Source organism: Drosophila ficusphila, unplaced genomic scaffold, assembly GCF_018152265.1.
Source record: "Drosophila ficusphila isolate 14025-0441.05 unplaced genomic scaffold, ASM1815226v1 contig_855, whole genome shotgun sequence".
NCBI classification, from domain to species: Eukaryota; Metazoa; Arthropoda; class Insecta; order Diptera; family Drosophilidae; genus Drosophila; species Drosophila ficusphila.
This window is the reverse complement of record NW_025064807.1, coordinates 926,328-947,318: the sequence shown is the minus strand read 5'-3', so window position 1 is coordinate 947,318 and position 20,991 is coordinate 926,328. Positions and strand designations below refer to the sequence as shown.

At 36.4% G+C, this 20,991-nt stretch overlaps 3 protein-coding genes across 4 annotated transcripts; 1 reads left to right on the top strand and 2 right to left on the bottom strand.

The window, feature by feature from the left end:
• Positions 1-19: 19 nt before the first annotated feature.
• LOC108100871 (MTOR-associated protein MEAK7) lies at positions 20-3,972 on the bottom strand. The gene is made up of 7 exons (XM_017204960.2): positions 3,710-3,972; positions 2,135-2,359; positions 1,489-1,804; positions 1,056-1,429; positions 887-993; positions 540-630; positions 20-472 (listed from the first exon to the last, which is right to left on the bottom strand). Exons 1-7 carry the CDS (start codon positions 3,836-3,838, stop codon positions 368-370), a joined length of 1,347 nt encoding a protein of 448 aa, XP_017060449.1. The 5' UTR covers positions 3,839-3,972; the 3' UTR covers positions 20-367.
• Positions 3,973-4,365: 393 nt separating this feature from the next.
• Positions 4,366-7,256, top strand: LOC108100903 (armadillo repeat-containing protein gudu). The gene is made up of 3 exons (XM_017205016.1): positions 4,366-5,088; positions 5,449-6,700; positions 7,037-7,256. Exons 1-3 carry the CDS (start codon positions 4,472-4,474, stop codon positions 7,175-7,177), a joined length of 2,010 nt encoding a protein of 669 aa, XP_017060505.1. The 5' UTR covers positions 4,366-4,471; the 3' UTR covers positions 7,178-7,256.
• An 81-nt stretch (positions 7,257-7,337) lies between these two features.
• LOC108100904 (ras-like protein rasS) lies at positions 7,338-17,353 on the bottom strand. 2 transcript variants are annotated; one of them, XM_017205018.1, is made up of 7 exons: positions 16,908-17,353; positions 16,414-16,553; positions 9,083-9,213; positions 8,882-9,018; positions 8,665-8,823; positions 8,456-8,608; positions 7,338-7,966 (listed from the first exon to the last, which is right to left on the bottom strand). In XM_017205018.1, the coding sequence occupies exons 3-7, from the start codon at positions 9,189-9,191 to the stop codon at positions 7,538-7,540; spliced, it is 987 nt and encodes a 328-aa protein (XP_017060507.1). In that variant the 5' UTR covers positions 9,192-9,213; positions 16,414-16,553; positions 16,908-17,353; the 3' UTR covers positions 7,338-7,537. The 2 variants fall into 2 exon arrangements, with proteins under 2 accessions (XP_017060507.1, XP_017060506.1); XM_017205017.2 differs by lacking the exon at positions 16,414-16,553.
• Between the last annotated feature and the right edge of the window lie 3,638 nt (positions 17,354-20,991).

Here is a 20,991-nt window from a genome sequence, read left to right as displayed (position 1 = left end):
AAAGGGGAAAATTCGACGATTTAACATTGCTTATTTTGTTTGCTTGTTTGTTTTACCATTTAAATGATTTCATTTTCACACTTTTAGATCTACAACGCAACAACAATACTCTCAGTATTACATAAACTATATCCATTATACATTGTATATATATAAACATTAATAGCTAAACAAAAACGTTTATAGGAATGGATTGAACAAATACTTTCTTGTTCGCAGGACTTTTTTGTGTGTTCGATAGGGTTTTTGCAATAAGGCTAAAGGAAAGAGAATCGAATTATTAACTGCACACCCAAAACGGGCATGGTCTTATAAATTCTTGAACGTGATAAAACCAAGCTTTTCCTCTTAATAGTTTCATATAATATCAATCATCCATGCCGGGTTCGCGTAAACCATCAGAGTGCATTTTCTTGCCGGCGATTTCTAGCATCGCACGGTCTTCCAAATTGCCATCCAAAACCGAACGTTTCTGGAAGGGAAATAATTAAACTTAATAACTGATATATATGTTGATAACAAAAATAAAAAATACAAACCTGACCGTTGCCTTCTTCATCATCTTCTTTTACGGGTAAATCGCCCACGGCCCAGACTTCCATGTTGCGAATTTTGAATTGTTTGCGTTTACTGTTGAAAGATGGAAACCATTTAATTGTGAAAATAAATTTTGATAACAAATATGATAAACAAATTTGTAAAAAAAAATATTTTTTAGTAGTTTTAAAACAGTCTATTAAGTTATATATTAAAAGGACGGTTTTAAAATAACAGCAATCAATTAAAATTTTGGATTCAGATTATTCCAAAAATATTTATGGAACGTAGCCTCAGTATTTCTTATTGGGTTAAGTTAATAGAAATGTTTTGTATTATTTGTATTTACCTCAACTGCACATAATCTCGATATGTGGTGCAGCTTTCAACGCTCTGTCCATCTCCGAAACTGCAGTCAATCCAAAGGCCCCAGAAATCAAACTGACCGCCCATGCCCTGTATACAGAATAAACACAATTAGAAAAGCAATCAATCAATTAAATATAAACATTACTCACCAGACCATTCGGCATAGTCTGCTGATTCAAATTCAAATACTGATAGTGATCGTTATAAGTTGTGGCCGAAAAGCACCGCATGGCTGGGCTTAAGGTGTAGAGCAATGAGCTGTCATCGCCCCCAAATTGTGGTTTCACTGACCACGTCTCGGACGCATAGCCGCCGAATATGTATTGATCCTCGTCCTCGATGAAGAACAGCGTGGGTCCTTTGTCCAGAACTTTTCCCAGCATCGTCGAGAAGCTTTCCCCGTTGATTTTCGATGAGAAGAGGAAGCGCCATTTGTGACGATGCTCTCGGGGCAATTGAGCATTAATATACAGGACGTGCGGAAGTTCGATGATTGGGCGATAGTGACTGTTTTGGGGAGCATCTAGAAAAAAGGAAAAATGATTATTAAAGTTAGTTTTTATTTTAAATTGGTTAACTTACCACACAACTCGGGCAGAATTGGAATTTCCATTTCCTTGATTATGTTGCGTTTGCTGCCACCATGGCGACAATATAGCTGACTGAAGACCTCCCGCCAGAGCTGCAAAAACTGCGGAGTGACATGCAACCACCGTTCCAAGGCTTCATTGGGCATTGTGTGCTCCAGTTCCTTGCCAAGATTTCGCATCAGGCCCTTGGCAAAAGTGGCTGCCGACCGCTCTGTGGTATTGAAGCCCATATCCTGCCAGTCCTTAATGGATGAGTTTTTGGCAGTGCTCTCCAAGTGCACATAGCTCTTAATCACCGAATAGATGTACTAAAAAAAATCAATTAATTAAATTGTTTAAATCTATTTATTTAAAGTTTAATTTTAATTAAAACTATATTTCAGCTTTTAAGACAATCTGGCAATGTTAAAGAGCAAAATAATTCTTTAATAGCAAAGGCTAGCCAATGAATCTCTATGATCTCTATGAAATTCTATGAACTTCACAAAAAACGAAGGGGAAAACGAAAACCTGTTTCTCCAAACCCTCAACTCTGTATGTATCTTATATAGCTTAAATTGCATCAGTATTAAATAATATTTCTTCGACATGTGATAGTGTTTACAATTTCATATTCGTTTGTTTATTTATAGACTCACTTGCTCCAATTGCTTGCTGTTGAAGGTGTCGTTTCCAGTTCTTTCCAACGATCCCAGGAGCATTTGGAGCTTCTGGTCAAAGGATCCTCGCTCCATGATGTAGTAGGGCTCCCCGAACTTCCTCAGCGGTATGTTGACACATTGCTGACCAGGCTTCGTGGGTGCAAATAGATACTGAGCCGTACTTTCGGCCAGTGAGCGTTCGATGGTTTGCGACCAAGTTTCCTGTTTTCAAAGCAAAACAATGAAATAAACAAAATGCGCACCGGATACGTAAACATAATTTTCCCTCTGCTGTCAGCAGATTCTTGCAGGGAACCAAGGTCTGGGAAGCGCTGACACAGATTAACCCATTGAGGGCTGCACACAAAAAAATATTTGAGTTTGAAATTATTAAATTTGTCATTTAAAATAAGTTGGCCTCAAAATGTATTTAAAAAAATTATGAATGTAGTAAATAAACCGTAATATATATGTATACTATGCAAAGTAAATAAATCTTAATATTACTTCCGCCTAAAAAATTTTTTTCTCTGTGCAGCCTTTATTAATTTTATGGGTATGCGGGACATAATGCTACCGCAAACGGGTTAAGCATATTGTTTATTTTTAATTCAATTGGGCTGGCCCTAATTGACGACCCCAGTCATCGAAATCACGACTAATTCGTTAGCAAGCAAATTCAACAAAGCAAAAGTCAAACAACGAAAGGCGACAGCAAACAAATTAGACAAATTGTAGACACGTTCGCACAGGCCAAGGAATTATCAGTTCATAACTGATAACAGCCAAGGCATTTAGTTATGGATATCGAACTCTGATATACCCTAGCGAATTATGGTTTTATCAAATGTCAGCTATAAATAGACAAAACAAGCAATATTAAGAAGAATTATCTTTTTACAAACAAACATTTTTGAATGGTTGCATTTCCGTCATCTGTTGTGGTAAAAATAAAACGAATGAAAATCTGGGGCCTTGAACCGGCATCGAAAAAAAATTGGATGACAAATGCTTTTATATTACAATGTATACATTATTTAATAGTTTTTACTTAAACCCAATACGAGCTAGACAATTAAAACCATTTTTCAAGAATTTGAATTATGTTGTTGAATTTCCTAGTCTTTCAATAAACATTGACAAAAACTATAAAAACAGTCTTAGATCATCCAAAATGATTTTTTAGTAACAAAAAAGGGCTTCTACGCATCATGTTTATTTATCGGTTTTACCACAAATTCACAACAAAAAATCTATACCACAAAAACGTTCAATGAAAATGTTACTAATAAAAAAAATTTAAATAGTATAAATAAAAAATAAATCATTAAAAACCGATTGAAGTTTATATAACTTTCAGGTGAGTCGGGAGTATACTCTTTAATAGAGTGTTAATCACAGCAGGTGGATGGCCATTTGTCAGGCACTCGAAGGCTTTTTTGGCCTTTTTTTCTTAAAGGAAGTTCACCCCGGGCGTCCTTGAACTTGTGACCCTGACCCTTCCGCAGTTGCAGCCTGCATTGGGCATTGATTTTCGCACTTACACACGTGGCATTTTGGCCGCGAACTTACCACCAATCTGTCTTGGGTCAACTTCTCTAGAGCTCCGCCAGAAGCGTTTTTGTAGGCCAAATCCAGCATGCGAAGCTCCTCCGACGTGTAGAGATTATCCGTCTCCCGCTTGCCGCTCGCATTTCCCATTTCCCTCAGACCGTTATATTTTCCGGGTGACTTTACGACAGCGGTTGGTAAACAAATGCAGCTGCTGCTTCTTGCGATCGCCGAGTTTTAATTGAAAAAAAAAACAAACCCGATTGAAAACAAACGGCCGGAGTGACCGTGCATGCTTCGCGGAAAAGCACTCAAATAATCTTCTTGTTACAAAAACCTTCGGTTTGGAGCTCGGGAGGAGTTTAGCAAATACCCAAACCATGAGTTTAAATTTTTGGGCTGTTTCCACCGATTTTTTTCAGTTCAAATAATATTAGTTTTAATTTTCGGTTTTAAAATTAAAAATGTACTATATATATATACTTTGAATGTAATTAATCAATACAAATAAGCATCAATAACTTAGTCAAAATTCAAAGAGAAATGTGACTTGATTTCCAGCAATTAGTTTATATTTGTCTGGCTTCATGATTACCTAAACGTATTCCTTTATTAGGGGCCCTTTAAAAGTTAAGTTTTGTTACCTTAGTAACAAGGAGTATTTAATCAATTGGCTAGCCCAAAATTCTCCTACACAATAACACAATAAATTCCCATACATAAACTAAAGACCCAGGCTCATTGACAGATATTTCAGGAATAAAATTGGCCAAAACAGAACCCATGATTGTCACTAGCAGCGGAACTTCCCATCAGCGGGGAAAGAAAATAAGGGAGCAGTGCGGATCCTGTCCAAACAGGTTCTCCAAGGATAAGCGCCAGGTGGTCGCCGAGGACTCGGAGACCACGGAAGAGGAATCGTCCACGGATGAGGAGGATCGCTGGAAGGAAGTGGCTAGGGCCGCTGAAATTCCAGCCGACTATTACAATATCCAGAAACTGGTGAAGTACATCAAGGCGGGCAATCAGACAGCCACTATAGTATCGTTGTGCTGCTTGAAGGACTACGATCTGAGCACCCAGATCAACCAGTTCGCCATCTCGGACATCGGTGGACTCGATGTCCTGGTCAATATTCTGGAGTGCAGCGACACCAAGTGTTGTTTGGGCGCCCTCACCGTTCTCTCGGATATTACTTTGAACATCGACATAAGAAAGACCATCGTGGATCTGGATGGTATTCCACTGATTGTTGATATACTAAACTCCTCCATGAAAGATTTGAAGACCATGGCGGCGGAGACATTGGCTAATGTGTGCAAGGTGCGACTGGCTAGGAAGTATGTAAGAACTTGTGGGGGAATCCCCAAGCTGGTGGATCTTATCGATATCAAATTAAGGTGAGTTGGTGTTTTCAAAAAATATTTTTTTATCGTATTTTCATAAAACCAAAAATTACCTGTTATATACATTTCTATTTCAAAAAAGAACATTGACTTTTAGGAGTAAAAATTAAAAGATTTCTATACCGTTAAAAAATGTTAATCATTCAGGGAAAAACATTTTAAATTAATTCAAAGCAATCCAATAAATATCTTATTAAGCGAGAACAAAAATTGATATTTAAAACATCCAACAATTTTTTTTTTTTTAAGGTGCATACAATTTTTATTAAAATATTTTTCCCGGTTCCGTTTTTAGTCTTTACCTTGATTTTGTTTAGTTCAGAAAATTGGTTAACACTTAATAATATATTGTAGCATTTTAAAAACCCCTCGAGATCAATTGAACCCCGATGATCTGGAATCTTTGGATATGACACGAGCTGGAGCCCGAGCCCTTTTCACTTTGGCCGATTCGAAACACAATATGGAACAGATGCGCAAAAGTGGAATCGTACCCCTGATGGCTCAGTTACTCAAATCCTGCCACATCGATGTAGTAATTCCGATAATGGGAACCGTACGTAAATGCTCTTCGGAACCGAAATTCCAACTGGCCATCACCACGGAGGGCATGATTCCCGATATCGTGACCCATTTGAGTTCCGAAAATACCGAACTGAAGATGGAGGGCAGTACGGCTATCTATAAGTGTGCCTTTGATGCAAGTACCAGGGAATTGGTGAGGGAGGCGGGGGGCTTGGAACCCCTGGTAACTATTATAAAAGAAAAGAACTTGAGAGACAACAAACCCCTTTTGAGGGGAGCCACTGGGGCGATTTGGATGTGTGCCGTAACCGATGCGAATGTCAAAGTCTTGGATCAACTGAGAACGGTCAACAATTTGGTGGCTTTGCTGAATGATGAATGTGACGAGGTGTTGACCAATGTCACTGGAGCAATTTCCGAATGTGTGAGGTTCCAAAACAACAGAGAACAACTGCGACAAGCTGGAGGTCTTCCAGCCATGGTTGCTCTACTCAACAGCTCCCATGGTCCTTTGCTGGAAAATCTAGCTAAGGGATTAAAGGAGTGCGCTGAAGATCCCGAGAGCATGAGGATTTTGGAGGACTTGGATGCCGTCAGACTGATTTGGTCGCTTTTGAAAAACACCAGCACCAGAGTTCAAGCTCATGCCGCTTATGCAATTTGTCCTTGTGTTAAAAACGCCCACGATTCTGCTGAATTGGTCAGGAGTTTGGTTGGCGCAATGGAACTTGTTGTGGGTCTCTTAAAATCCAAGGATATTATGGTTCTGTCTGCTGTTTGTGCTGCTATAGCCACAATTGCCCAGGATCAGACCAATCTAGCCATTCTAACCGATCTGAGGGTTATCTATAAGCTGGCCGATCTTGTCCAGACTACGGATGACTTACTGCGAATGAATTTGGCAGCTGCCGTGGCCGCATGCGCCTGCTTCGGCAATAACACCGAGGAACTGGGACGCCTGCGCACTGTGACTCCGATTGTCACCTACATGACCAGCGATAATCCTCTGGTGCACCGCAGCACAGCCATGGCTCTGGAGAAACTATCAATGGATCCACAGAACTGCATTACCATGCACCAGGTAAGAAACTTTTTTTTTTTTTAATATTTTCTAAATCAATTGCTCTATAAATATATTAATATTTATCTGATTTTTAAGTGTTATTTTAAAATAATACTATCATTTAAAATCAATAAAAATAGTCTTTTAACTATTTTGTCAATCAAGCAACGAAAAAAGACAGGCATTAAAAAATTATTAAAATTCATAATTAACCTAAATACATTTCAGTTTAAGTTTTTAAGAGCATTTATAGGTAGTAATTTGGAATTTAATTTTAGTTTTACTATCAAATAGCGGTATTTTAAAATTGTATACTTCTATTAAAAATAAACTGCAATTTTTATTTTACTTCAGAGTGGAGTGGTTCCCTTCCTGCTGGAGTGCATTGGATCTACTAATAAGGAGCTCCAGTTGGCCGCCGCTGGATGTTTGCGGAATATCCGAGAACTCGCTTTGCGTGCCGAGGAATATCTGCTTAAAATCGACGATGACTAGTTTATGGTCAATAGCCTGTAATCCCATTTCTTGCTTTGTTTTGTTAAGTAATTGATGTTTAAATAAATACGAAAAAGGATATCAACAACTTTCTGTAAAACGATAGTTCCCGATTTTAGAAAATTTGTATCAGTTTTTAAATAAATATAAACTTTGTATTTGGAAAATCCTGTAACTTAATTTGTGTGAAATTTCTCAAAAAATTTTATTTTTAATCACAACAAAACACCATATATTTTTCTCCCAAAAATACACAAGCCACATTTCATGACAATAACATCTAGCTATACATTTGTCGCTACAATTTGACTAGCTAAGCTCGACCCTCGACCTTTGACCCCCGTGGACTTGGTTCCCCTCTCAATAACTGGCGTTGCTGCCCCTGGTGGAAATGCTCATCCGTCGCTCCACTCGGTTTGTGTGTGGCAGTAGGCATCCAGGCGGTGGATATCGCCATCTTCGTGGTCGGGACAACAAGGTTCCATCAGTCGAAGCTCGACTCCGGAATGGGGCATCAATATCGCTGCGAGAGCTGCTCAAGCTACTGCTGCCGATCTCATCCGTGGACTCCGTGTGGTCACCGCTGCTCTCCTCCAAACAGGCGCTTCCAATCACCAAAAAGGAGCGACGACCAGCACCCAAAGAGGAAGCATCGTAGTAGGAACAGGATCCGGAATCTGGAGTGAGGATTCCATCCGTGTTGGCCACATCGCTCGTGGAGCGCTTGAGCTTGGGGAATTTGCTGAAGACTCGCCAGAAGCGAAACACATCGCGAAAAACATTTTGCACCTGGGTGGAAAAAATAAACAGTTTATAAATAAATTAGATATGCCTAAATATACTTGTGCCTGCATAATAATATTAACAGTCATATATAAAAAAACGGTTCTATAAAAAGCATTGGTAAAGTTTAAAGTTTGTATTATATAAAAGTGAGATAATTATTATATAAATATTAACAAACGTGAAATGTACTTTATGATCGTAAAAAATCAATGGATATTGTATTACAACACAAATTTATTTATGACCAAGAATAACATAAAGAAAATAAAGAACGAACTAAGAAACAACATTTTATTTTTGTGTAATGTCTTAGAACATATTTAAGGTCTTTTTATACCAAAAATATATGTGCAACAAATTTAGGAAATGAATAAGTAACATAGATCTAATTGATTTTTTGTATTTGTGTATGTACCATTTTTCTTTTATATGTACATATATGTACGTATTTTATCATATCCGAATATATTATATTCTGCAATTTATTCTTACCTGATCCACACTTTCTCTGACGGAAATCTCATGAAAACAGGCGCACGATAACTCCCTGAATCTCCGCTGACCCTCCTCTAAGCTAACCATTCTATCCCCCGTCTGATCCGTCTTATTGCCCACCAATATGACAGGAATATCCAAAGTGTAGTCCTAAATAATAAGGAAATAAATATAGTTAATACTTATGGTTCTCTACAATTACTTACTTTACTAGCCGAGCCCAACTTGCGTCTTCGTTTGTTGTAATTAATAAGGAACTTTAAGCGACTGCACTCATCAAAGGAACATTTATCGGTGATGGAGTACATGAGAATAAAAGCATCGGCCCAGCGAATGTTCGATTCTAGACTAACGCCATCTAGTTCCTATAAAAAAAAGATTTAATAAAATTTTTCTAATGTGAAAAAGAGATTTAAATCCCACTTGCAGGTGGCCGGTGGCATCCAGAATGTCAAACTGAATTTGCTCCTTGTCCAGCGTCGTTTGGCAGGTGTAAATCTTTTCCAGATTAGGATCATATTCGCCAATGAAGCGCCGGGTAATAAAACGCACCACCATGGCTAAATGGGGAGGTCCCTTAAGATGGGTTTCTTTTTTTTCTCGGTAGGTGAGTGGCAAACTCACCCGTCTTTCCCACGCCACTTTGGCCCAAGACCATAACCTTCAGCGTCTTTTGTTTGTTGGTATGCAGGCCCAACTTGACCAGCGATGACTTCGGTGAGGTGGCGTTCATTGCAGATACGGGGAACAATTGCCTGCGAAATATAATAAATAAGGTTGGTAAGTCAGAAATCAGAAAATCCACTCTATATAAGACCTTTAGTTACCTATCAGCTAATTTTTGTTTGGTATTGAAATGTAATAAAGATTACTTTCTCTAATTTTCATTTTAATTTGGATTTATTTATGTTATTTTATATTTTTTATAGGACACCAAGCGCAACAAATTTAATAAAACTGCAGAAATATATTTTTAGAATTTAATTATATTTTAAGAACGCTTTAATGTTTATTTTTATTTTTCCCTACACAGTGTCCAAATTTTAAAGGTGTGAAAAACTTTTTATTATGGCTTTCAATAATATTTGTTTTTAAATTGTTTATTCACAAAAAAAAATCATGCAAAATAGATAAAAATTCGTAGCATTTTTAACTTTGTTCCAGGGTACAACTATTTGCTATTATTCCTTGGGTGTGGGTGTTAAAGTCTCGTATTTCCGAGACAATATGTCTGCTGGGAATGAGTGACACGACCTTTGTTGGCCCCGGATTCCAGATGCTGTTGTGGCTGGCTCTGGTCCCCTTAACCCACATCAAAATATCTTAGAACTAAAGAGAAAACTAGACTAGGTGGCTTTCTAATTTTGGCCAGTGACTTCCAGCAATATTGCATATTTTCCAAGCGCAAAGACACAAGGAAAATACAGAAAAATTGTAAACACAGTCAAAAAACATATTTATGTTTTTAAAGTCAAACAATACAAAATTAATTTTTAAAATTATTCCTGTTTAACTGAAATAAAAAATCTTATTAATAAAACTAGTTGTTTTATGATATTCTTTTCATAATAAAACTTGTTGTTTTATGATATTCTTTTTATAATAAAACTTGTTGTTTTATTATATTCTTTTAATGGCGTTTGGATAGTCTTTTGCAAAAACAATTTTTAAATATAGAAAAACCATTGACTGCAAAATAATTCTTTCTGGGATGAAGTTTCAAATGTCATTCATTAAAATTATACAACAGATTTAAAATAAAATGTTTTTATGTTTCCATAAAAAAATTGTCATTATTGGTAAAAGATTTTTAAAGTGCCATGGATTCAAAAACTCAGCAAGAATCCCAAACAAAAGACGCTTGGCTTGTGTGTTTTTTATAGCCACCCATGGACACACACACACACACACAAACAAACCAACACACTCACATGAAGGAGTAGGAGTGTTTGTGCTTTTGATAAGGTCAACAATGTCAGACTACCGACAACTATAAAACATTTATTGGACACTTTCTGCGTTGTCCTCCAGAAAGAGCCGCAGACACAGAAAAAAAAGTTGGAAGTGCAGGAAACCGAGTCCTTGGTCTTTGTCATGGTCATTATAATAAATTATAAGGACACACCCCATCAGCCGATTAGCGCCGGATGTCAGAGGATATCAAAATATGGCAGAACTAGCAAAATAAACGAGCAACAAGTGACGACAATAAAATATCAATTATCACTTTCCTCGAACGGAATGTCACTTGCTCATTTGTGTCCTTCGCTTGCGGATATCAATGAGTCCTTCGAGCACATAAATAATTCTATGAAGAATCGCAGGAGGAAGTTCTTGGCTCAGTTCAACGACACGTGCAAGGACATGAGTTATTTGATGACAACTACGGACATTGTGAGTCCATATAATATTGAAAGCACTTCAATGTATACAATTGAATAGCTGCTGATAAATGTTTGCTGATTAAAAACGAAAGTCATTCATAATTCTGATTAGCTGCTGAGTCATAAATTGTCGATAAATAAATATAGAAAAAATATTATTAATCATCGGATTTCCCAACAACAGTTTTTCAGATTTGTTATCTTTCTATTTTTGTTGATATCAATAAGTTGTAAAAATTTTAATCAAAGCGAGAGTTTTACATTATTTACATTCGTTGTCTTTAAAGTAAATAACTCATTATTTGTAATTTCGTCTACAAGTTCAATGAAATTCTATGAATGATTCATTTTCATTCATCAGTAATTAAAACGTATTTTCGGTTAAAGTATAATAGAACAACTTTTAAGGTTTCGAAGGGCAACTGAGAAGTTTTATTGTGGCTGGCTCTCAGACAAAGTGAAACAAATGAACTCGACGGTCGACGGCAACCAGGATGAGGAGCAATCTAAGTCCAGCTTACCTCACCTCATCCAAAACACGAGCAACACTGAGTTACCGAGTTTTCCCTGCTTCAAGTTGTGCTGCGTAGATTTTAATTAGTTGGATTTGAAACTCAAACACTCGACGGTGCGTGCTTAATGAAGCGTTTTCCCGCTTTCCTGCTTTCCTGTTTTCCCAGCCTCAAGTTCGGATTCCCTTGCCTTCAGCCAGGTGTGGCATCACCAACGTGGCGTATACGTAATGCCCAGCATCAAGTGGTTTTCGGGCGTTGGATTTAAGGCAGATCAGGAAAGTTTTGTCTGTAGCCAGACGGTTTTAATCCCCGGAAAGGAACAACTTTTCCGTTTTCCTGCTAATTTGTATTTAATTATACATTTTGGGGAAATTCTCGGGAAAGCGAGACTCGTCAACATATTTGGGTTTTCACACGCCCGAAAGTCTGCAATGGAACTCATCAATTTATATTATTATCCTGCCTCTCCATTACACCCACTATCTCACACTCGCAGGGATTCATTTTTTATTGCGCAGGCAATCTCTAGAAAACGGAAAGGATGATGGTGGGGTTGGTGGGGTCCTTGAACAGGAGATGATTTGAAGTCGAGTGGAGAGAGCGAGGGACATGCAGTGAAGCAAGGTGTTAGACGCACACTAATGAGTTTCACAGAATTTCCACCAGAAATTATTAAGGGTATTCGCCGTATTAAAACTTGGCTGCCCCAATAAATGAAATCAAATGGAAGCGATTGGTTTCCGAGGCAATGGTAAAAAAATCTGGGATCTTGTGAAATAAAATAAAATAAAATAAAAATAAATAAGTGGCTGCAGTGGAGGAAGCAACAAGTACAAATTTACGAACAATGAAGTGTCTGAGCTCTTTGGCATTCCCTTAAGAACTAAGTTGTTGTTTTGAAATTATATGACAAGAGGGTTGATTACCCTTGAACTTTTTATAAAAGAGTGGGGTGCACTTATGGATTTATTTCTTGACCTTGGGTGTATTGTTATCTAGCAAGGAAATAAATATTCAAGTAAGCAAAACAGTAAACAAGTTTGTCACGATTATTAATTTTAGTTCGTTTTTACCTTTAAAAATATACATTATCTATAAAATAAAAGGATACCTCAACGATACCTCTGACTTTTGACTACTATGACGGTATAACAAATCGTTTTCTGTGCTAGCAATTTAAGTATGCTTTAACTTGGGCTTATATTAAATTTTCAACAAAAGAACCCTTAAAGCTTGATAAGATAACCCACTTTAATGCCCTAATTCTTAATTGCCACAGACTATCCCCTATTTGCGTAGTTGGTCCCGGCAATCAAAGGAACACTTTATCTTACAGATTATCTTTCATCGGGTCCCTAAACTAACCCCAACTCATGGAGATGGAGCACCCCTTATGTCAGGTAATGACAGGACACTCGCATGCCTGAATTGCGAGGACGTCGACTGGACCTTGGCAGAGGCATTGAAAATGAAAACCCCGATGGAATGGGAAAGGACCATTTGGGTTGTTGACCTGGTTGTTATGTTTACCAACACATGGCGTTCTATTGCGCACCCAAAATATTGTTTGAGGTCCAGACGAAGATTGAGTTACGGGACTCTATAGTTTTGGCCTTCTTTTCCAGCAACGTGAGCTCCCATCCCATTCCAAATTTTGTTTTGGGGGCACGTGTTGGGCAGTCGTGGTTGTCATCGCCCGAGAGCCGATGTTGATTGGGTTGATGAGGATGATTATGCCGCTTGGAGTTCCACGGAAAACAAATCAAACTGCCCGGCCAACAAGTGGTTGTTCAGGAAATCGAGGGAAGTGGGCAAAGGGGGTTGGGAGGGGGCCATGTGGGTTGTCATGGTGCCAACCAATTCCACTTTCGGCTAAGGTCATGGGAAGTGCGCCACTTGCCATTCGGGGCCCATTGTTGGTGATTGGAGTTGCCCACTCCACGTTGTCTCGATGGCACTGCCCCACCCGCCCCACTTGCCCCACCTGCCCCACCACTTTTCCCGCGTTTTTTGCTTGTCATTTCATTTCGGTATCGAGCAGCAGGTTAACATTAACCGTATTTACACAGGAAGAAAATATATACACTTGGTTTAATCAAGTGTTTTGTAAATATTTTAATTGACAATTTGATATCAAAAAGTATATCTTAATACTTATTGCTTTTTTAAAATTATTAAATGTAGATAGTTTTAATACAGAAATGATTAATTGAAATGAAAGAAATAAATGTATCATATTTTTTCTTTTATTTGCTATAAGGAAATTTCTTATAAAAAAACAAGTTATAAAAACAAAAAAAAAGAAATGTACCAACATTTATTAAGATTCTCATTAGAAATTATTATTAAATAATTAAAGTGCAATTTGTATTTTACTATTCCAATTAGATTTTCTTTCACTGTGCAATAATATCCAATGTTTCCATTGCTTTTTTTGCTCACACACTCAGTTTGTTTTGCTGTGCGGCCATGAAATTGAAAATGCGTAAAAATGGTTGGAGTTGGCGGTCAACTTCCTCCACATAAGTATTCACCTTGAGTGGGGTTTAAATATATATAAAAATAAATCTATGAAAAGAAATTTCTTTCTCTCTTTTGTTGTGGCACCTTGGAAGCAGACATTGCTAAATCAGCTTCATAAATACAAGTCAAGCGTCATAAATGTTATTTTAGTTAGGCTCACACGGGGTATTTTCTCATGACTAAGCACCATTTAAATAAACATAGACATGTTTTTTATTCTCAGGAAAAAGGTCCAAGTAATAGCGAAAGAATTGGAAATGCCCAAAAAAAGGTGATAGGATTTAAAGAGAAAAGGGGCGAAGGAAAAAACTTAAACAGTTTCAAGCTGTTTGAAATTTGAGATGGTAAAATTGGAACGAATTTTAAATGAGGTAAAACTTTAATCAGGAAATAATGAGCAAACGAAAATAATAAAGAAAGGACAAGGAAAGTTTAAAACGTTGGGATGTGACTTGTTTTTAAAGTAATTAAAATTAAATTCATTTTATTGGTTAGCTAAAATATATATGTATTTTACTTATGAGGTTAATATTTCCTACTCCGTTTAATTCTTTATTTTGTGTTCCATTGAAAAATCAAAAGGAACCCACAAAACTGATGTCTATCTCGTTTTCAAGTCTTTCATTAAAAGTATGCATTATTCTATTTCAAACAACCCGCGCCCATCGCACATAATTTTTATCAAGTCTGGCAGGCTTTTATCTGCTTATTTTCGTTCCTCTTCCATTCCAATAAAAATTGGGCTTCCTCATAAATATCAATGGAATTTATGAGGACATACCAACCCTCAGTTCGCAGTGAAGAGAACGCACAAATTGAAAGAAATCTCCTTAGCCTCAAACATTCCTTGCCACATTTGCCACTTGTCGTAGGCCGAGATGCAAAATATCAATAACTCAGAAAGCGCCATAACATGTTATAACCCTCTTTCCATCGGCAACCCAACCCTTAACTTCCAGCTTTCTGCTCTTTATGATCCCCATCCTCATAAAATTCCCATGCACTTGTCGTACCCACTCATTGTGTCAGTTGTTCGGAACGATGAATTATTTTTGCTACCCTTAGAACAGAGAGTTTAATTGGCATTAAAAATAGTATGTCACTTTAGATAATTGGGAAAATGGTATCTAAATTGTCGAACTATTTAAATCTGTAACTCTTGGGAGAACTGTTTACTTTACATACCTACATTTTTATAAACATTTAATGACATCTAGTGAAGCTAAAAATATATTATCAATAATACTCAATAATATATCTGTTACCACTTAGTCTTTAAAACTTTGCACCACAATAGAACTATTTGTAAATGGAATAGTAATTTAAGGCTCCTCTGCTTATCAAAATATAAATATAATAAAATTGTATCTTTTTTATATATATTTTATTAAAATATATTGCATAGCGTTATTTTATTAAAATATATTATACTTGCATATTGTTCTAAATTATAAAGGTAATGGTAAGGATCTAAAGGTGAAACTGTCTGCAAAAATATAGCTTCTAAATCGTTTTAGGGTATTTCGAGTCTCGATTCACTAACTATGATTCGGGCAATTCTATTATTTTGCGGCTATGGCGTTTGTCATCGTTTGCTACTGTCTCTGGTCGTGTCTGCGGTCGGTTGGCAATAAAACGCTTTTGTTTGTGGCTTTATACCCACTAGCAGCACCACAAAGTAAGAGCCGTCCTCCACCGCACTTTAGTATCGGGTGCTATTAACTAGCCACCACATAAAGGTGCGATGTGTGTCGGATCGGGGGAAAAGTGCTAAGGCGCCTGATTATGTTTAGTTGATGCAATAAATCTTGCTGCCCCGTAGACACCTTTCCCTTTAACCCCCTTACATCCAAAACAGAATTGAGATAACGCATAGCGGTCGGCGAAAAAGAAACGAATTTGCATTTCACTTTTGCACAGACAAGCTGACGACCTCGCCGCCAAATTTAAAACATATCAAACAAACAAATCAAAAACAGACAGAAAGAGATGGAGAGGCACACAGCAATTTGTTTTATTTTCTGAAACCAATTCAAAGTCAAACAGTTTTGCACAAGACTTTTTTCTTTTTGTTGGGGCGGAAGTAGCAGAATCAAAGCCAATTAAAATGATTTAGAAATCAAGAGAACCGAAAAGTATATGTGCAGACCATCAGGTGAAATGTTATAGACGCGAGTCAAGGTCGACTGGAGAAACAAAAATATTAATCGAGCATGAGCGGAACTTTTTGGGGCTTTTAACAAACAAGTATTTTAAACAACAGCGGAGATGTATAGCTGATATAAGTTTCTGAAATCTATTTACTTAGGACTTTTTGCTGTCTGTCCCTCTAGAAACACCCTTTACCACCGCCACTGATTCATAATTGTTTACAAAACAAACAAGAAACAATCAAAAAAACACAAGTTTTGATTTAATTTATTATGTGTTCATGAAATGTTGTGTTTGTAAAATTTGCAACAAAGTTTTCTTCCATTTGATTGCTATAAATTTGATGTTTTATTTACTTGTAACAACAATTAAGTATACGCACCGTTTAAACAAGTTTTCGTTTTCCTCAAAAATATTTTTAGTTGTCTTGTATGTGTATTTATGATTTATTCGAAACCATTTTATGAGACCAACTGGTTAACATTTCTTAGCAATGTTTTATATATATATTAAGTATACGCACTGTTTGAAAAATAATAAATGTTATATCAAATATGTACCTTATTTTAAAAATTATATATTTGATGTAAAAATATGTTTTTATTGTTTATGTTTATTTTTCTTAATAGTTTGTTATTTGCTTCGACTTTTTGTTGTTAGCTTTATTTTCCCAATTTTGGATTAATCATTTTGTTTTTTGTACTTATTGTTGAGTTTATGCATGATTTTCAAGGACTTAAATTTTCTGAGAAGTATCATTCAATATTTTTTTTTAAATAAATTGTTATTTTGTCAGTATAGACTTGTATTAATTGGAACTCCCTGTTAATTTTTTATTTTTTATAAAGATTTTAATATTTAAACTTCTTTACTAACATTTAAAAAATGTAATTAGTTTTGGAGAAATTGAATTTTTGTGTTGAATTTGGCGAATTGTTGACACTTCAGCTTCCACTTGCGTATTAAACCGCTGGGTGGCAGCAATTATGCTTTTATATATCCAACTAGTACCGCTGCCGATGCCATCCAAGTAGGTTTATTGCGACGCAACGCCGACCGATGCGTTGCCATTGTGCGGCAATAACAAAACACACAAAGCTCGAGTGGCCACCCACTTTTCCACCGCTTTACCACGGCTTTTCCACCTTCGCAGCGGTGTTTTTAAAAGACTGGTAATACGTAGACAGATGTAATATGCAAAAGAGTTCGGCAAGTCGGTGCACTATATCCACATACGCGTATCGAAATCGGGCGCGGAATCTGCGGCAGAGTCCGCAACAACAATTCGAACGAAGTTTTCCTCTGCGACCGCGACGCGTCGCATCTGCTGCGCTGCCGTTGCTTGAATGAAGCCCCAAAGGTTTATAAACAATCAGAAAGCCCGCGCAATATGAAATCAGCAACATGTTGCCAGCAACTTGTTGTGATGCTAGCCGCATGTGTATCTTTTCAGTTGCCATGTTGCACGTAAAAATTTGAAGCAACTTATAAACAAATATATAAAAAAAAAGATTAAGAATCTATTAAAATTTAAGTGAGTTAAAAAAGTTTTTTTTAAAATAAAATAATGAGTTTTTGTTACAAGCTAAAAATAATGATGTAAATATATCACCTTAGAAACCCTTTATCTCAACTAAGATTAAGTTGACTTACTCATACACAGAATTATTATTTTCTCACAGCATACATTAGCTATTAGCATCAAAAACATCGTTACAAAAAATGTTCATTATTAATTGAACTTAAGACAAACCCAAAATAACACTTTCAACCAAAAAGTAGGCAATGCTTTTTTATGTAACATTTTACAATCTGACACTTTTCAAATGATTTGAAGTCATAAAGCGAAGTATTAGTGTTATATTATATTGACCAAGCTCTCAAACTCTGATAACCTAATTATTATTCTTGGTAGAATAATTATAAGAAGATCAAACAAGCTTATCAACAACAATGCATGTTCTTTAAGAAGTCCGCCAGTGAATACAATATCAGTCAGTTCTTAGGTTTCGACTTAAGAGGATATACAAAATGTTTAGTTTCAAGACATTTATTTTTGTCGTATTTGTTGCCTTGGATTTCAACGTATCCTTTGCAGAAGCACAGGATGGTATGCGATACGTCTGTTTATTAAGTGATCCTCAAAATCAATGCAGTTCTTACTGCGTTTCTGCACTACAACCTGTGATCGATCACCTAAGAACCGACAAGCAGGAATCGAATATTTGCGAACTAAAACTAAATGAAACCGAGGCGAAACTTAATCAAGTGATGGAACAGTTAAACGCAACACTGATCCAAATCGAAAGTCAATTTAAATCGCTTCGGGAAAATGTAACTAAAATAATTCCGAAGGTACTTGACCAAAAGCTGGATCACATACTTGGAAATTTGTCTGATACAAAATTCGCAATTTTGATCAATCGAAGGGAAACCGACGGCCAACTCCTCGACATTCAAAATTCACAAATGAAAATTGACAGGAGAATCGCCCTTCAGAACTTTCCAATACGGATTGGATCAAGTTTATTCTACATTGAACACAATTATCTTGTTGGTTGGAGTACTGCCGAATCATTCTGTCGTGAAATTGGTGGTCATTTGGCAGCCTTTGCAAATGTAGAGGAATACAACGCTATATCTGCAAAGCTTAAAAACGCAAACTACTGGATAGGCATCAACGATTTGGACGAAGAAGGCATGTTTACACCCGTGGCCTCTAAAGAAAAAGTTCGATATATGAAGTGGCGTTCCAATGAACCCAAAAACGACAATAATCAGCACTGTGCTTACATTTACGAGGGGGAGATGATACTTGAACAATGCAACAGGAATGCCATGCATTACATCTGTCAATCAGATGACTACATTTAGTAAAGCAAGCACAACTAAAAAAAACGAACCTTAATATATAAATCAGAAAATATAAAACCCATTGAAAAAATAATGTATACGCTTAACGTACTTTAAAAGTTTAACAAAAATGTTTGTTTAATAAATAATGTATACAAGAATATATCTAAGTTAAAATAAAATATACATTTGCTTATAAAAACATCTTAGTGACTTTTGTTCTATTCTGGGCTTAGTGTTATAAAGCTTAATAATAAATTTCGCTTAAACAAAAAAAATTTATGTTCTATGTTTTATTTTAAGAGCTATATAAACAATGAACATCAAACAATTTTCTGGGAAGAACCAAAGTAAAACCAAAGTGGCAATAAGCTTATCAACAAAAAGTTTATGTTTTTATAATTTCCTCTAATACAGTGCCCGTGTCTAGTGTTAACTTTATAACTTGAATAACTTCATATAGCAGATTATATAAACCATTGAGTAATTGGCGTTTTAAAAAATGTTATCTTTTAAAATAATTTAAAGTTTAATAAGGAACAATACATTTAACCTACCTAATTTTCTTAATTACTGCCTACCCCAAAATTCTTAATACAGACATTCTTTCTAATAGGCCAAGCTATCAACTCTAATATTAAGATACCCAAAAGGAAAGCACACACAATTATCGTAAACTTGACCTACAATCCTAATCGAATTCGGCAACAATGTTGCTAAAGATGAATAGAAAAGGCCTATTTCTGTTGCCAGGTCGCCCATCACAAACATTCCCCTAACCACGGGGGGCAATTGAATTTTGTTTCTGTCCATCTGACCTTCACTTAACATTAGGCCCGAGAAACAGAACAAACATAAAAACAAAAAACGAAGGAAAGTATGCAAACATTCTCCATGTAATTGGCATTAAGCCATGCCCTAATGCTATTCTAAACACGCCGCCCACACGCAAACGGTGAAATAAATGTTTACACGGCTTTCTACGCACAGAGAAACCGCCTTTAACAAAAACATTACCATCCACCCCCTCCCCATATATATATATAACCTCTAGCCACTATATGGATCCAGTGAACCTAACCATATTATCGGTGTGCATCTAGAGGGAATGTGGCAACCTGTTGACATCGAAACGCCTCGTGGCACGTCCACTAATTGCTTCTGACAGTGGCAACAGGTCGGATTTTGTCAGCCGAGCTGAACATTAATTTCGGCCAACGTTAATGCCTCACGCTCGACTTGGCCTTGGCCTGGGTTTGCCCATGCCCTTCGACCCCCCTCTCAGCGATTTTCGGTTGATTAATGTCCACCTTAAGCTTTGCCCCCAGGACCCCGAAAACCCCAATGCCCGACCTTTCAACCCCTTCCGCTCGTCATGCTCTTCTGTCACTTTGCATTCTTGTTGTTTACAAATAGGAAACGCAAAGGTGTTCAAAACAACGCCCCCATCTTTCTTTTTAATTCCCTTAAACCTTAAAAGGGTGGAAACTAAAGATTTTAGAGGCTATGTAGGATAGGTAGGATAACAACCTGACACTTGCTTATGTTAATTAATGTTTATGGTGGGCATATTTTCCTAAAAGCCATATGGATGCAAAGAACTTGAAATCAATACATACATTCTGCTCCAAATAGTTCAAATATTTTAATTATTAATTATATTATATTTGCATTATTATCTACTTATGATCAAAATGAATAGTATAATTTAAATAAATGCAGCTATCCATTTTATTTTTATTTTCTTTATGACGTTTCCTAATGTTAAAATTTTATAGAGATTGACAGGAAACATTTTGGAAAACTTATGGTAAGTTACCTACTCTCTAATGAGAAACAGGTTTTTAAATGGCTCAGTAAACGAGTCTACAGTTAAATTTTTTTTTCTTTTTATAAAAAAATTTTATTTTAAAGTTCTATAAAATCGAAAAATCATAAAATTATTAAGGTGAATCATGTTAGTAAAAGAATAGGTATAGCTTGTTGTGAAATTATTTAACGAAATATTTTGGTAAAATTTTCGTAACATCGCAGCACACTGTGCCTACTTTTGGCCATTTCTTTTTACAGCCTCCTCTACAAACAGTTTTCAAATATCTATTTGGGG